Below are 15,477 nucleotides of genomic sequence, written 5' to 3'. Positions count from 1 at the left end.
ATAGAAATGAAAAAGTCCAAACATTTTGAAAAAAAAAACTGTTTTTCTTATAAAATTTTGCAAATAAATAATCTTTCTTCATAAATCTTGGCCAAAATTTATTCAGTTATCTTTTTAGTAAAAACAAAAAAATAACCCAAATTAGTTTATAACTAAAAATTATAATGTTTCAAAATTATTTTTTAGATTTTTTTTTTTAATTTTATTTTATTATTTATGTTTTTTTTTCACCCTAGCAGTACAGTGTCACCAGTGACACTGTACTACTTGTGGGGGGGTGATGAAGATTTTTTTTTTTTTACACTGATTGCTTTTACACCCATAAAGGCTTTAAAAGCAATCAGTTCTTCTCTCTGGCTGCATCCCTGCAGCCATTGAGAAATACTGTGTGAGCTGTGATTGGTCACAGCTTGTCACATGGTACAAGGCTGTTGTGAATAGCCCTGCACCATGTGACCTCTGTGATCATTCATAGATTTCACACGTAGTAAGCAATGATGTCAGGGAGTGACATCTTGATTACTACTATTCATGTGATCACTGATTGGCCAATCACTGATCACATGATCGGGACCTGCACTGCTCCTGTCCGGCCGTTTATATACATGGTTAATGTCAAATTTTCATTACTTTCAGTTGATTCTTTTTTCTATCTTTTGTAAACAATTTACCATTTCCCATCCACCCGGGCATAATCAAGTACATGTATGCCTACAGGCACATGGGTGTGCAGTGCGCCGCCCCTGTGACCACTGTGTCCAAAGGATTGCTGTTACCGGTATGTGATTGGTCATAGCGATCACATGATTACTATGTCCATAAAAAAAAATCATGATTGGTTCCCATTCATGACTTCTTGCTGATTGAAGCTGTGATTCACTCACAGCTATCACATGGTACCTGGCTACCTGTACTATGTGATTAGCTGTAGCCAATCACAGCATGTCAAAAAAAGTTGTCATAAATGTTAACTCATTCATGACAGCTAAAATGATTGCTTATAACAGTGAACTTCACTGTTGTATGCAAAAACAGTGTAAAAGAAAAATCCCTGATCATTGAACTACTCTGATGACAAGATGTAAAAAAAAAAAAATAGTAAAAAAAGAAGTTAAAAAAAGAAAAAAAATGGAATGAAAAATTATTTAATTTTTTTCTTTAACATTCTGTCACCAGTCAGTATTCCTAATCACCGCCATATCAGTCATATGATGACGCTGTACTGCACTGGTGACAGCATATTAAAAAAAAACTGTAAAAAAAACTAATTTTATTTCATTCATTTTCCAAAAAATTGTGACTAAAAATTACAACTTCAAAAAACTCTTCATGCCTCTTACTAAATTCCTCGGGGGAAGGGGGGCTTTGTACTGCCCTGGCATTTTAGAGCCTCAAGAAATGGGATAAGCAGTCAGTACAGCAGGATTGATCAATTTTCAGATATATACCATAGTTTGCAGACTCTAGCACTTTCATACATATTATACGCTGATTTGGGTAATTTTTTTTACCAAATAAATGTAGCAGAATACATTTTGACCTAAATTTCCGGAAAAATATTTATTTGCAAATTTTTTTTAACAAAAACGAAGAAACTGTTTTTTTTTCAAATTGTTAGGTGTTTTTTTAATTATATTGCAAAAAAAAAAAAAATTTAAAAAACCAAGTGGTGATTAAATACCACCAAAAGAAATATCTTTGTGTCTAAAAAAAAATGATATGGGTACAGCGTTGCATTAATCAGTAATTCAGTAAGTCATTCAAGGTGTAACAAAAAAAAGTATCAAAACTAAAAAAAAAAAATACACAGCTTTCTTTTTTGTGATCACTTAAACAAACAAAAAAGTTTTACTGTATAAATTGTATTCTATAATTTGTCCTATTTAAAATTACACTAAAATTGTTATTCTGGTAAAAAGTTTTGCAAAGTTATTTAGAAATAAAATGACATAAATATATAAATAAATACATACATAAAAGTTTTTTTTTTTCAATTGTTAAATCTGGCACAAAGAAATTAACAAATAAAATGGAAATAAAGTTTAAATATTAACGGTTAATAAAATATAAATAAAAAGGACTGATTAGGTTAAACTAAGAATTACCAAGGAGTTAACTAGACAATATTTTAAAGAAACTTTTTTTTTTTTACTTGTCAGGTAAAAGGATTTGTTTTTTGCCATTTGTCTATTGGGAGATTTTATTAAATTGTCGCATACATTTTTGCTAGAAAGTACTTTAAACCCCCCCAAGCAATTAGATATTTTCTGAAAGCAGAGACCCCAGAGAATAAAATGGTGGTAGTTGCAATTATTTATGCCAAAAGATAATTGCGCAGCTATTTATCAAATGCATATTTTCAGGGAAAAAAATACACAATTTTAGTGCAAATAAACACAATAGTATACCCATTTTGTTTGAGAAAATATAAAAGTTGGGGTTGCATCAAGTAAATAGATACCAAACATGTCAAGCCTTAATATTACGCATGCCTGTGAAATCGCAAAAAATAAGATGGTACCCAAAAATCTCCATAGGTGACATTTTGGAAGCTGTTACGGTTACTGATTTGAAGGTAACAATGAATGAAGCCCTAGAATTATTCCTCCCACTCCTACGTCCCCTCTGATATCGCAAATGTGTGGTGCAAATTGTGTTTACATGCACATGGTCTCCCTACAATGCGTGTTTAAATTGGGGCATGTACAGGGGTTACAGGGGTGCTATAAAACATTTTATTTGTCATTTTTATCTACATTATTTTTATTTACATTTTTTTCCTTTAAGTTTCTTGCTATCTATGTGATCGTATTGGGCAGATGACAGATCTCCTTCATGGAAACATTGGGGGGACATCAGGAGATTTACTAAAACGGGTGTGCTCAGAATCTGGGAGCCAATCAGCTTCTGACTTCAGCTTGTTAATGTGTTACTAATCCCCCGGACCCCGCATTCACTATATCCGCTCTCCCCGGACCCCGCATTCACTATATCCGGTCTCCCCGGACCCTGCATTCACTATATCCGCTCTTCCCGGACCCCGCATTCACTATATCTGGTCTCCCCGGACCCCGCATTCACTATATCCGCTCTCCCCAGACCCTGCATTCACTATATCCGCTCTCCCCAGACCCTGCATTCACTATATCCACTCTCCCCGGACCCCGCATTCACTATATCCGCTCTCCCCAGACCCTGCATTCACTATATCCGCTCTCCCCAGACCCTGCATTCACTATATCCACTCTCCCCGGACCCTGCATTCACTATATCCTCTCTACCCGGACCCCGCATTCACTATATCCGGTCTCCCAGGACCCTGCATTCACTATATCCGCTCTCTCCGGACCCTGCATTCACTATATCCGGTCTCCCAGGACCCTGCATTCATTATATCTGGTCTCCCCCAGACCCTGCATTCGCTATATCCGCTCTCCCCGGACCTTGCATTCACTATATCCGCTCTCCCCGGACCCTGCATTCACTATATCCGCTCTCCCCGTACCCTGCATTCATTATATCTGGTCTCCCCCAGACCCTGCATTCACTATATCCGCTCTACCCGGTCCCTGCATTCACTATATCTGCTCTCCCCGGTCCCTGCATTCATTATATCCGCTCTCCCTGGTCCCTGCATTCATTATATCCGCTCTCCCCGGTCCCTGCATTCACTATATCTGCTCTCCCCGGTCCCTGCATTCACTATATCCGCTCTCCCCGGTCCCTGCATTCATTATATCCGGTCTCCCCGGACCCTGCATTCATTATATCTGGTCTCCCTGGACCCTGCATTCCCTATATCTGGCCTCCCCGGACCCTGCATTCACTATATCCACTCTCCCCGGACCCTGCATTCACCATATTCGCTCTCCCCGGACCCTGCATTCACTATATCCGCTCTCCCCGGACCCCGCATTCACTAAATCCGCTCTCCCCGGACCCTGCATTCACTATATCCGCTCTCCCCGGACCCCGCATTCACTATATCCACTCTCCCCAGAGCCTGAATTCACTATATCCGCTCTCCCCGGACCCTGCATTCACTATATCCGCTCTCCCCGGACCCCGCATTCACTATATCTGATCTCCCACAGTACACAGAACATGGAAATGCAATTATTGTAGTAAATATAAAATTCTAAATACCTTTTCTCATCAGCAGTATATAGCAGTCTTGTGACTTCTATCAGTGTCCAGCAGAGCACTGTTTAAAGCTTGTAGGAGGAGTTTTCATTCTGCTCTAGGAGGATGCAGGACCCCTTACCTCTGTCTGGACATTGCTGATTGGCCCTGTGCTGATCACATGCACTCTCCCAAGAGAAAAACAAACACTCCCTAGCAATACAGACCAAACTGAGCATGTGCAGCTTGCCCCAAGGCTCTGTTCTATCAGCAGATGAATTGGGAACAGTAGAAGAAGGGGAGGATCAGAGAAGACAGGATCAAACAGCCTTTTTAAACAATGTGGAGGATTAACCCCTTAGGTTCCACAGTGAGTATAACAAGCATGTTTTCCTGCATCTACAGACTGATTGTACTTTAAATTAAGCTTTGGCAATAAAATCTGGAAGCTGATTGGTTTCTATGCAGAGCTGCACCAGATTTTTCACGCTCCAGCTTTAGTAAATAACCCCCCCATGCCCCCCGTCCTCTACTTCAGCTAACCAAGTACAAATTGTGCTTGTTTAGCTGCTTCCTTGGCTTCAGTAGCCGAGGGACGACAGCTGTGACCCCGGAAGTGAGGCAATACACGTCATTTATAAACGTTTGTTGGTATAGAAGGGTTAACTGAGAACAAATGCAGATGGAAGCTCTTCCCCTGGATCTGCTGATGAATGAAAGACCTGAGGTACAACAATGTGACTTTGTATCCATTTGGCCTCAGAACAATGTTGATAAACACTTGTTGGACGATCTCTTATTGACGGCAGCAGCTGCTAGAGCCGCTGTATTTACACAGGAACTCCCAGCTTCATTTAAAGAGCTGCGAATTGTCAGCAACTGAGCGGCGGGGGGGTTAGGAAACGAGTGTTCTCTGGCTTGGATGCAGCTTCTCGGCCATGGAAACCCATTCCATGAAGCTCTCTACGCACTGTTGTTGGGCTCATCTGAAGGCCACACCAAGTTTGGAGGTCTTTAGCTATGGACTCTGCAGACAGTTGGCGACTTCTGCGCACTGTGCGCTTCAGCATGCGCTGACCCCGCCCTGTCATGTGACGTGGCCTACCACTTGGTGGCTGAGTTGCTGTTGTTCCCAGTTGCTTCCACTTTGTTATAATCCCACTAACAGTTGAGCGTGGAATATTTAGTAGCCAGGAAATGTCACGGATGGACTTATTGCCCAGGTGGCCACCTATCACGGGACCACGCTTGGAGTCACTGAGCTCCTGAGAGCGACCCATTCTTTCACCAATGTTTGTAGAAGCCGTCTGCATGCCTAGGGGCTTGATTGTATACACCTGTGTCCATGGAGGGGATTGGAGCACCTGAATCACATGATATGGAGGGGATTGGAACACCTGAATCACATGATATGGAGGGGATTGGAACACCTGAATCACATGATTGGGAGGGGATTGGAACACCTGAATCACATGATTTGGAGGGGATTGGAACACCTGAATCACATGATTGGGAGGGGATTGGAACACCTGAACCACATGATATGGAGGGTGGGCTGAATACTTTGGCAATATAGTGCGTATATAATATATATATATATATATATATATATATATATATACACATACACATAGTATATGTGAGTTTCAGAACCATTTTCAGAATTGTATAAAGCTGGAAAAGGAGATCTGAGTTATTCTGAAAGGCTGTATCTTTATTAACTCAAGTTGACCAATAAAGCAGATCACTTGTACCGCAAACTTTCAGCATTGACCAACGGATATTACAGGAGAAGACTCTGCTGTAGCTTTTAGATAACTCATTATTCTTTTGACTTTTCTTGCTGCGATCTCAAGCCTAATGTCTACTGTGAAAGACATGGATCTCCCTTTCAAAACTTTCCTTTTTCAAAAAGTTGTATTTATGTCCACGATTCCTGAAATTTGGCGCACACTCAAATCATGCGGTGTCACACTGGAGGCCATATGTCTTGGAGAGATGTACAGGGGCAGATTCAGTGAAGCTCTTTTTCTGCTTTCAGTCTTCTGTATTTCTATGTATACAGAACTCCCTTCTCTGTGAGTGTTACAGTCCACGCATGGTCCCTTCTGGTCATAGCTGGTTGAGCGTGGAATATTTAGTAGCCAGGAAATGATGGACTTATTGCCCAGGTGGCCACCTATCAAGGGACCAGTGAGCTCCTGAGAGCGACCCATTCTTTCACCAATGTTTGTAGAAGCAGTCTGCATGCCTAGGGGCTTGATTGTATACACCTGTGTCCATGGAGGGGATTGGAACACCTGAATCACATGATTGGGAGGGCGGGGCCAGTACTTTTAGCAATATAGTGTATTTGAGACCCTTACCATGATAATACCAACAAGAACAATCACTGACATTTCAATACGGAAAAAATGGCATTAAACATATGTGAGATCCTAACCATGATGATAGCACCAACCAACACCTGTGGCCATGGAGGTGGTTGGAACACCTAAATCCAGTGATCTGGAAGGGTGGTCCAATACTTTTGGCAATATAGTGTATTTGAGACCCTTACCATGATAATACCAACAAGAACCATCACTGACATTTCAATACAGAAAAAATGGCATCCAACATATGTGAGATCCTATGCATGAGGATAGCACCACCCAACACCTGTGGCCATGGAGGTGATTGGAACACCTGAATGCCATGATTTGGAGGGCGGGGCCAATACTTTTGGCACTATAGTGTATTTAAGATCCTTACCATGATAATACCAACAAGAACCATCACTGACATTTCAATACAGGAAAATTGGCATCCAACATATGTGAGATCCTAACCATGATGATAGCGCCAACCAACACCTGTGGCCATGGAGGGGATTGGAACACTTTAATCTAATGATCTAGAGGGCAGGGTCAATACTTTTGGCAATATAGTGTATTTGAGATCCTTACCATGATAATACCAACAAGAACCATCACTGACATTTCAATACAGAAAAAATGGCATCCAACATATGGGAGATCCTGACCATGATGATAGCACCACCCAACACCTGTGGCCATGGAGAGGATTGGGACACCTGAATCCAATGATCTGGAGGGCAGGCCCAATTCTCTTGGCAATATAGTGTATAGAAACTGTTCAGCTGCAAGATTCAGTCCCTGTTGCCACCTTGTTGGAACTTTGTGTTAATACGTTGTGCTGCATTCTCTGGTCTCCGTGTGCATTTACTTCCCGTTGGGTACCAAACATCTGGCCCCGCTCATAAGCCAGCAACCAATAAGACAGGGAACACTTTAATCAGAAGTATGTAATGTACTTCACAACGTACAGAGTTATGTAATGGACATCACAGCGTACAGAGCACAGGGGTCATGAGAATACAAAGTATACACAAGAGACAGAGTTTAGTGGTCAGGAGTATGTAATGCAATATACAGTATAGTGTACAGAGTGCTACAGTCAGGAGTATGTAACATACAGCCCTGTACATGGTGGCCAGCGAGATGAAGTGTCCCCAGCTGTTGTGGTCATTGGAAGGAAAAATTCCTCAACATTGCTGCTCAGTGGAAGGAATATTTTCCTTTGTCGGTAGTCAGGGAAAGGAGTTCACATATTTGGTGGTCTGTGGGAGGAAAAATTCTCATAATAGGTGGACAGTGGGAGGAAGATTGTCCATTACATAGGTGGTGCGTAGATGGAAGACTGTCCATTACATTGGTGGTGCGTAGATGGAAGACTGTCTATTACATTGGTGGTGCGTAGATGGAAGACTGTCCATAACATTGGTGGTGAGGTGGAGGAAAACTATCCATTACATTGGTGGTGAGGTGGAGGAAAACTATCCATTACATTGGTGGTGAGGCGGAGGAAAACGATCCATTACATTGGTGGTGTGTAGATGGAGGACTGTCCATTACATTGGTGGTCAGCAGGACAAAACTGTCAATTCTATTGGGTATGAGTTGAAGGAAGACTGTCCATTACATTGGTGGTGAGAAGGAGGAAAACTGTCCATTACATTGGCGGTCAGTGGGACAAAACTGTCAATTCTATTGGGTATGAGTTGGGGGAAGACTGTCCATTACATTGGTGGTGAGAAGGAGGAAAATTTTCCATTACTTTGGCGGTCAGTAGGACAAAACTGTCAATTTTATCGGGTATGAGTTGAAGGAAGACTGTCCATTACATTGGTGGTGAGAAGGAGGAAAACTGTCCATTACATTAGTGGTCAGTGGGACAAAACTGTCAATTCTATCGGGTATGAGTTGGGGAAGACTGTCCATTACATTGGTGGTGAGAAGGAGGAAAATTTTCCATTACTTTGGCGGTCAGTAGGACAAAACTGTCAATTCTATCGGGTATGAGTTGAAGGAAGACTGTCCATTACATTGGTGGTGAGAAGGAGGAAAACTGTCCATTACATTAGTGGTCAGTGGGACAAAACTGTCAATTCTATCGGGTATGAGTTGGGGAAGACTGTCCATTACATTGGTGATGAGAAGGAGGAAAACTTTCCCTTACATTGGTGGTCAGTGGGACAAAACTGTCAATTCTATCGGGTATGAGTTGGAGGAAGACTGTCCATTACATTGCTGATGAGAAGGAGGAAAACTGTCCATTACATTGGCGGTCAGTGGGACAAAACTGTCAATTCTATTGGATATGTGTAGAGGGAAGACTGTCTATTACATTGGTGGTGAGAAGGAAGAAAACTGTCCATTACATTGGTGGTCAGTGGGACAAAACTGTCAATTCTATCGAGTATGAGTTGGGGGAAGACTGTCCATTATATTGGTGGTCTATAGGAAGGGCAATACACAGAACTGGTGCTCAGGAGGGGGAGGAAGACGTTCCCTGTCCTTTGCTGGGTTTTGGTGTACAATTGTATCACTTGGACAGAGGATTTATTTCAGTATGGTTGAGCCCAAAGACTGCGTGTTGGATGGACCATAAACCAACCCAGTAAATATATCCCTATTATAAAGAACAGTGGGCTCCAAATTGCAGCCTGTGGGCCGTATGCAGCCCTATGCTTGTTTGTTTCCGGCCCCTGGGGTACTGTCCCTTTCAATGACACAAGGCATTATTCCTTTCACTGACACCAACGATGGGGCACCAGTCCTTCCACTGACATCAACAGTGGGGCAAAATACCTGCACTTGACACTAACAGTGGGGCACTGTTCCTTCCACTAACAGCAACAATGGGGCACTATTCCCCCCAACCGACAACAATAATGGGGCACTATTCCTCCTCCTACTGACCAAAGGCACTATGTATTTTTTTTTCTCCCACAGCCCACCAAGCCTTTGTCTACTCCCAGTGGCTACAGTCTTACCCCCTAATGTCTGAAGGCCTGTAAACTGGTCCTTGTTTAGAAAGTTTGGAGATCTGTGATACAGAACATAAGGTCATTAAAATCTTTCTAAGACAGGGCATACACAGGTAGATCTCTCATCAACTGACCGTCTAACAGAGAGATTTTCTTTTTCCTCTCTGCAGATAAAACCCTGTTAGACCATTTTACATACTTGGGTGCTCATTTTGTTCTATTCACCAAAACATGATTTCCAAAAAGTTTGTTGTTTGCCAATTTCTACAGCTAGAGATGCCCAGAGTGGTCACACGGATATCACAAACCAATGTGTATATGGGCCAAGCTGATCATGATACTTGGCTGCATTCAGAATGAGACAAGGTCAGTGCAGCCTCTTTGACGCCCTCTGTGGATGACACTCAGATAGTGTAGATGTCCCCACTTCTCACCTCTTCAAAGATCTCCAGGCTGTAGGTGTTGTCATCATCAGCGAAGTACACCACACCCTCAGGGGCATCCTCGGGGTAAAACGTCTCCCGCAACCAGCTGAGGCCCAAATTCCTTTGGGAGGTCCCACGAGCTTTGGTCACCCCTTTCGTGGTCTTGATGCAAAGGTGAGTGTACGGGATCCCTGAGCTCTGCAGGAGGTTCCTGACTAGCTGAGTCTTTTGCAGGGCATCTTCCACCACAATCCAGTGCAGGGCCGGGACTTGACGAAACGTGTGGGTGAGGCGAGTCAGCTCTGCTTTCTGGACTAGACGTTTGTATGTTGGGGTGATGATGAAGATGGTGGGAATTATGACCTTCTCTGACACAAAACTCAGGAATTTAATAGCTGAAAAAATGAATATATGGATTATTCCCAATAACTTATAGTTTTTTTTTTAAACTTGCCAATTTTTGTGGTAAATGTTGAAAAATAAAAAGAGAATTGATAAGCTCTTAGGACGTGACTGGACTCAAATTGGTAAAACAGATATTCATCCTTAGATTTGCATGTTTGTAGTGGGATTGTCCCAGGGTTGGGCTCCAGGGTTGGCTCTCTATAGACCCCTTAGTAATGTTTACGCAAAAACACCATCAAAGAGCCACCAGAATCACCAGATAATCCTAGGCTTTAATTCCATTTCTCATCCAATCCCAAATTTAAACCTTACCCTAGTTCTACCTCCACCTCTCACCCTAGTTCCCATCTTTATTCGAACCCTAACACTAGTTCTGAACCCAATACTATTTCTTGTTTCTTTGTTCTAACCCAAGTTCTAGCTCTAACTCTGATTATCCTGGAGCGGGACTTTAATTCCATTTCTCATCCAATCCCAAATTCAAACTATACCCTAGTTCTTTACCAACCATTCTATATCTGCCATCCCTCTCTGCCAATCACTCCACTGGTCTCCACTCAGTGTCCTCCACCCCTCTCTGCCAATCCCTCCACTGGCCTCCACTCAGTATCCTCCACGCCTCTCTGCCAATTCCTCCACGGACCTCCACTCAGTGTCCTCTATCCCTCTCTGCCAATCCCTCCACTGACCTCCACTCAGTGTCCTCCGCCCCTCTCTGCCAATCCCTCCACTGGCCTCCATTCAGTGTCCTCCATCCCTCTCTGCCAATCCTTCAGCTGGCCTCCACTAAGTGTCCTCCACCCCTCTTTGCCAATCCCTCCACTGGCCTTCACTCAGTGTCCTCCATCGCTCTCTACCAATCCCTCCACTGGCCTTCACTCAGTGTCCTCAAACCCTCTCTACAAATCCATCCACTGGCTTCCCATTGCTCAATTAATAAAATTCAAAACATTAATAATCACATATAAAGCCATTCCCAACTCTGCCCCAAACTACTTCACCGATCTTGTCTCCAAATGTCACCCAAACCGTCCTCTCTGCTCCTCCCACGACCTCCTGCTCTCTAGCTCCCTTGTCTCCACCTCCCATGCTCATCTCCAAGATTTCTCCAGAGCCTCCCCCATCATCTGGAACTCTTTACCCCAATCTATCCGTCTATCGCCAACTCTGCCCACTTTTTGGATATCTCTGAAAACCTATCTCTTCAAGGAAGCCTATCCTGCCTTCAGCTAATAACTGAATCTTCTCTTCCTCCTACCAGTCCATCCCCCACAGTTATTATGTTTGCACCACCAGCCCCTCCCTCTTAGATTGTAAGCTCCAAGGATCAGGGCCTTTATAACCCTCTTGTATTGAACTGTATTGTTGCTGTATTGTCTCCCATTATATTGTAAAGCACTGAGCAAACTGTTGGCTCGATATAAATCCTGTATAATAATAATAACAGTTTTAATTATAGTTTTACACCTAACTTTGGTTGGACGAACTACTACTAGATATACCATGACCTGAATGAATGAGAACCTTCACATACAGTACATGCCGGCAATCATTTTGAGTTGTATACCCTGCAACTGGTGAGAATTGAAGAAGTGGCTCAAATAAGCTACAGTACCAGACGTCTTTAACACTACAGAACCAGAACAGAAGTCCAGTTGGATTCGACTAATTACTACTGGATACATTATGACGTAGATAAAAGGGAAATGTCGCAGACGTATTGGCAAACATTTTGAGATAACCCTGAGGACAACTGGTTCCTCCCTGGATGACTGGCGGTTTTGGAATTATGGTAGGTACGCAGCAAGCGGATGCGCAATCCCTCAGATACGAAACATCTTCCAGCCGGTCTTTCAGAGGGAGCATCAGTTTGAGCCACCAAAATCTGCTCCCCCAAGGGGAGAAGTCAGGCTGGTACGAATGGCAGCCAGAATCTGATCCAGAGGTATGACTGAGGTCGGCTCAGAGTCCTCCCTGGACAGCTCAGAGTATTGCCGTGACAAGGCATCAGCCCTGACATTCTTGGAGCCAGGCAAATAGGAGACCACATAGTTAAAACGCGACAAGAACAGAGCCCATCTGGCCTGACGGGGCGTCAACCTCTTAGCTTCCGAGAGATATGTCAGGTTCTTGTGGTCAGTGAGAATGAGAACCGGAACCGCAGAACCCTCGAGCAGGTGCCTCCATTCCTTGAGAGCCTGAATAATGGCCACCAACTCCTTGTCTTCAATCTGGTAGTTGCATTCTGCGGAGGAAAGCTTCCTGGAGTAGAACCCACAAGGAAGTAGGGGTCCCTCGGGTGACCGATGCTGAGACAAGAGGGCGCCTACTCCCGTCTCAGATGCATCAACCTCGAGGACAAAAGGCAACCCAGGATTGGGATGAGACAGTATCAGAGCCGAAGCGAAGGCGGATTTCAGAGCTTTGAAAGCTAAGATGGCCTCGGATGACCACTCGTGGGGATTACTGCCCTTCTTGGTCTGATCTGAGAGAGGCTTGGCCAGCGTGGAGAAGTTCCTGATAAACTTCCGATAATAGTTGGCGAATCCCAAAAAGCTCTGAATGGACCGAAGACCACTAGGATGAGGCCACTGCAGAACCGCCGAAACCTTCTGAGGGTCCATGGAAAATCCCACAGCGGAAATGATGTAGCCCAAAAAGGCAACCTGGGATCGGTGAAATTCACACTTCTCGAGCTTACAGAAAAGCCCGTTCTCACGTAATCGTTGCAGACTTGCTTAACATCCTGGATATGAGACTCCATAGACGCAGAGTAAACCAGGATGTAGTCCAAGTAAACCACCACGCACTGCTGCAACAAGTCATGAAAGACATCATTAATGAACTCCTGAAAGACCACAGGTGCGTTACACAACCCGAAGGGCATAACCAGGGATTCATAGTGGCCGGTTCTGGTGTTGAACGCGGTCTTCCACTCGTCGCCCTCCTTGATCCGTACGAGGTTGTACGCAGCCCTAAGGTCGAGTTTAGTAAAGACCGATGCTCCCTTGAGGCGGTCGAACAACTCGGTTATCAACGGAATTGGGTAAGCATTCATAATCGTGATTCAATTGAGACCCCTAAAATCAATGCAAGGCCTCAATTTACAAAGAAAAAGCCAGTTCCTGCAGGAGAAGTAGACTTGCGAATGTGCCCTCAGGAAAGCGCATCTGCAACGTACTCCTCCATGGCCTGATTCTACGCAACCGAAAGAAGATACACCCTGCCACGCGGAGGAGTGGCACCGGGTTGTAAGGTTATGGCACAATTGTATGGACGGTGAGGAGGCAGAGCACCGGCGTGCACCTTGTCAAACACAGAGTCCGAGGAGGCACAAAACACCTTAACAGGTCCACGGATGCACCCGGCCCCACAGTGTGGAGACCACGAGAGAATCTCGGCCGACCGCCAATCAAAGGTCGGATTGTGCTTCTGAAGCCAGGGATATCCCAAAACCACGGAGTAGTGTGGGGAAGAAATTACCTGGAAACAGGCCAACTCCCTGTGAACAGCCCCAATAGCTACTTCTACCGGCAGGGTCTCGTGGGTAACCTGCGGTGGTTCCAGGGGCCTGCCATCTATCGCCTCGAGGACCAATGGAGTAACTCGAGCCTGCAGAGGAATGGAGTACTGGGCAGCAAACGAACTGTCCATAAACAACCCTCCAGCACCAGAGTCTACCAACGCCTGGGCTGTCACCGAGCCTTCCGCCCAAGAGAGGACAACAGTGATTAGCGGTTCATCTTTGCGGAAAACCGGGGACGAGGAAACTCCACCCAAGATCTGCCCCCGACAGGATCTCAGGTGCAAGCGTTTCCCGGACGGACCGGACAGGACTGACGAAAATGCCCACCGAGACCACAGTACACGCAGCGACCCTCCCGATGCCGAGAGGCCCTCTCCCCCTCGGAAAGGCGAGCAAACCCCAGCTGCATGGGCTCACCACCAGACAAGCCATCCCCAGGAGGCGTGGGAGGAGAAGGAAGGAGGAGGGAGGAACGGGTGGGACAGAAAACGTAGGTGAGCGAGGGCGTACCTGCACCATCAGGATTCAGGGCATTCGTGTAGTGTCAGGGAGTGAGGAGCCAGACACACAAGGAGGTGCAATTAAAGGTAGGTTTATTAATATAAAAATAAGACAAGAGTCTATGCAAGTCCAACAGCGGAAATCGTAGCCAAAGCCGGGGTCAAGAGCCAGGAAGAATCGTCACCAGAGCCGGGATCAGGAGCCAGGAAGAATCGTCACCAGAGCCGGGATCAGGAGCCAGGAAGAATCGTCACCAGAGCCAAGATCAGGAGCCAGGAGGAGTCTTAGCCAAAGCCGAGTCGGTATCCAGGAAAGCAATGAGTAGCTAAACAGGAGCTTGCTGCTGTGCAACAGACAGGACACAAATGCAATGGACAGCCACAAACAGCAGACTTCTTTGTGATAAGCCGCCACCTCATGGGGGATGATCCGCAGAGGGCTGAAAGCATGAAGGATCCCACAATGCTTCGCAGACACCTAAGATGGATGCCAGCACATGGAGCAGCACAAGGTCTGAGGAAAGGTAGGACCTTGACAAACTCTTGTTCAAATATTACCCTTAGTTGAACCCTCCATGTACTTTAATCAGAAAATTGATAGAACACTTTACTCTGGCCCCTTTATCCATAGGAATGCATTGAAAATCAATTAATCCGTTCAGGAGGTCAGGAAAAAGTAAAAAAAAAGTATTTTATCTGTTCAAAACTCTTTATAAAGTGCACTTTAAAGGCATAAATACTGTACAGGGACATGATTAAAAAAAAAATTGTAAATGCATTGAAAACCAATTAATCCGTTCCGGAGGTCAGAAAAAAGTAAAAAAAAAGTTTTATCTGTTCAAAACTCTTTATAAATTGCACTTTAAAGGCATAAATACTGTACAGGGACACGATTAAAAAACAATTCATAAATGCACTGAAAACCAATTAATCCATTCTGGAGGTCAGAAAAAAATCTGAAAAAGTTTTATTTGTTCAAAACTCTTTATAAAGTGCACTTTAAAGGCATAAAGGGACATGATTAAAAAAAAATTTGTAAATGCATTGAAAACCAATTAATCCGTTCCGGAGGTCAGAAAAAAGTAAAAAAAAAAAAAGTCTTTTATCTGTTCAAAACTCTTTATAAAGTGCACTTTAAAGGCATAAATACTGTACAGGGACATGATT

The 15,477-nt window shown here is 44.1% G+C and overlaps 1 protein-coding gene across 1 annotated transcript in view; it reads right to left on the bottom strand.

Moving 5' to 3' along the window:
• The window catches only part of LOC149452112 (galactosylgalactosylxylosylprotein 3-beta-glucuronosyltransferase 1-like), a 13,440-nt gene extending 1,471 nt beyond the window's left edge, over nt 1-11,969 (bottom strand). Inside the window, exons 1-2 of the mRNA XM_089689745.1 lie at nt 11,900-11,969; nt 9,889-10,274 (exon numbers count right to left, since the gene is read on the bottom strand). Coding sequence (XP_089545871.1) covers nt 9,889-10,274; nt 11,900-11,969 — 456 coding nt within the window. The remainder of the gene's footprint in view (nt 1-9,888; nt 10,275-11,899) is intronic.
• Between the last annotated feature and the right edge of the window lie 3,508 nt (nt 11,970-15,477).

Source organism: Staurois parvus, unplaced genomic scaffold, assembly GCF_062004578.1.
Source record: "Staurois parvus isolate SC_StPar_1 unplaced genomic scaffold, SC_StPar_1.0 ptg000496l, whole genome shotgun sequence".
In the NCBI taxonomy this organism is placed as follows: domain Eukaryota; kingdom Metazoa; phylum Chordata; class Amphibia; order Anura; family Ranidae; genus Staurois; species Staurois parvus.
Note: the sequence above shows the minus strand (reverse complement) of the source record. Positions and strands in the feature narration are given on the sequence as shown.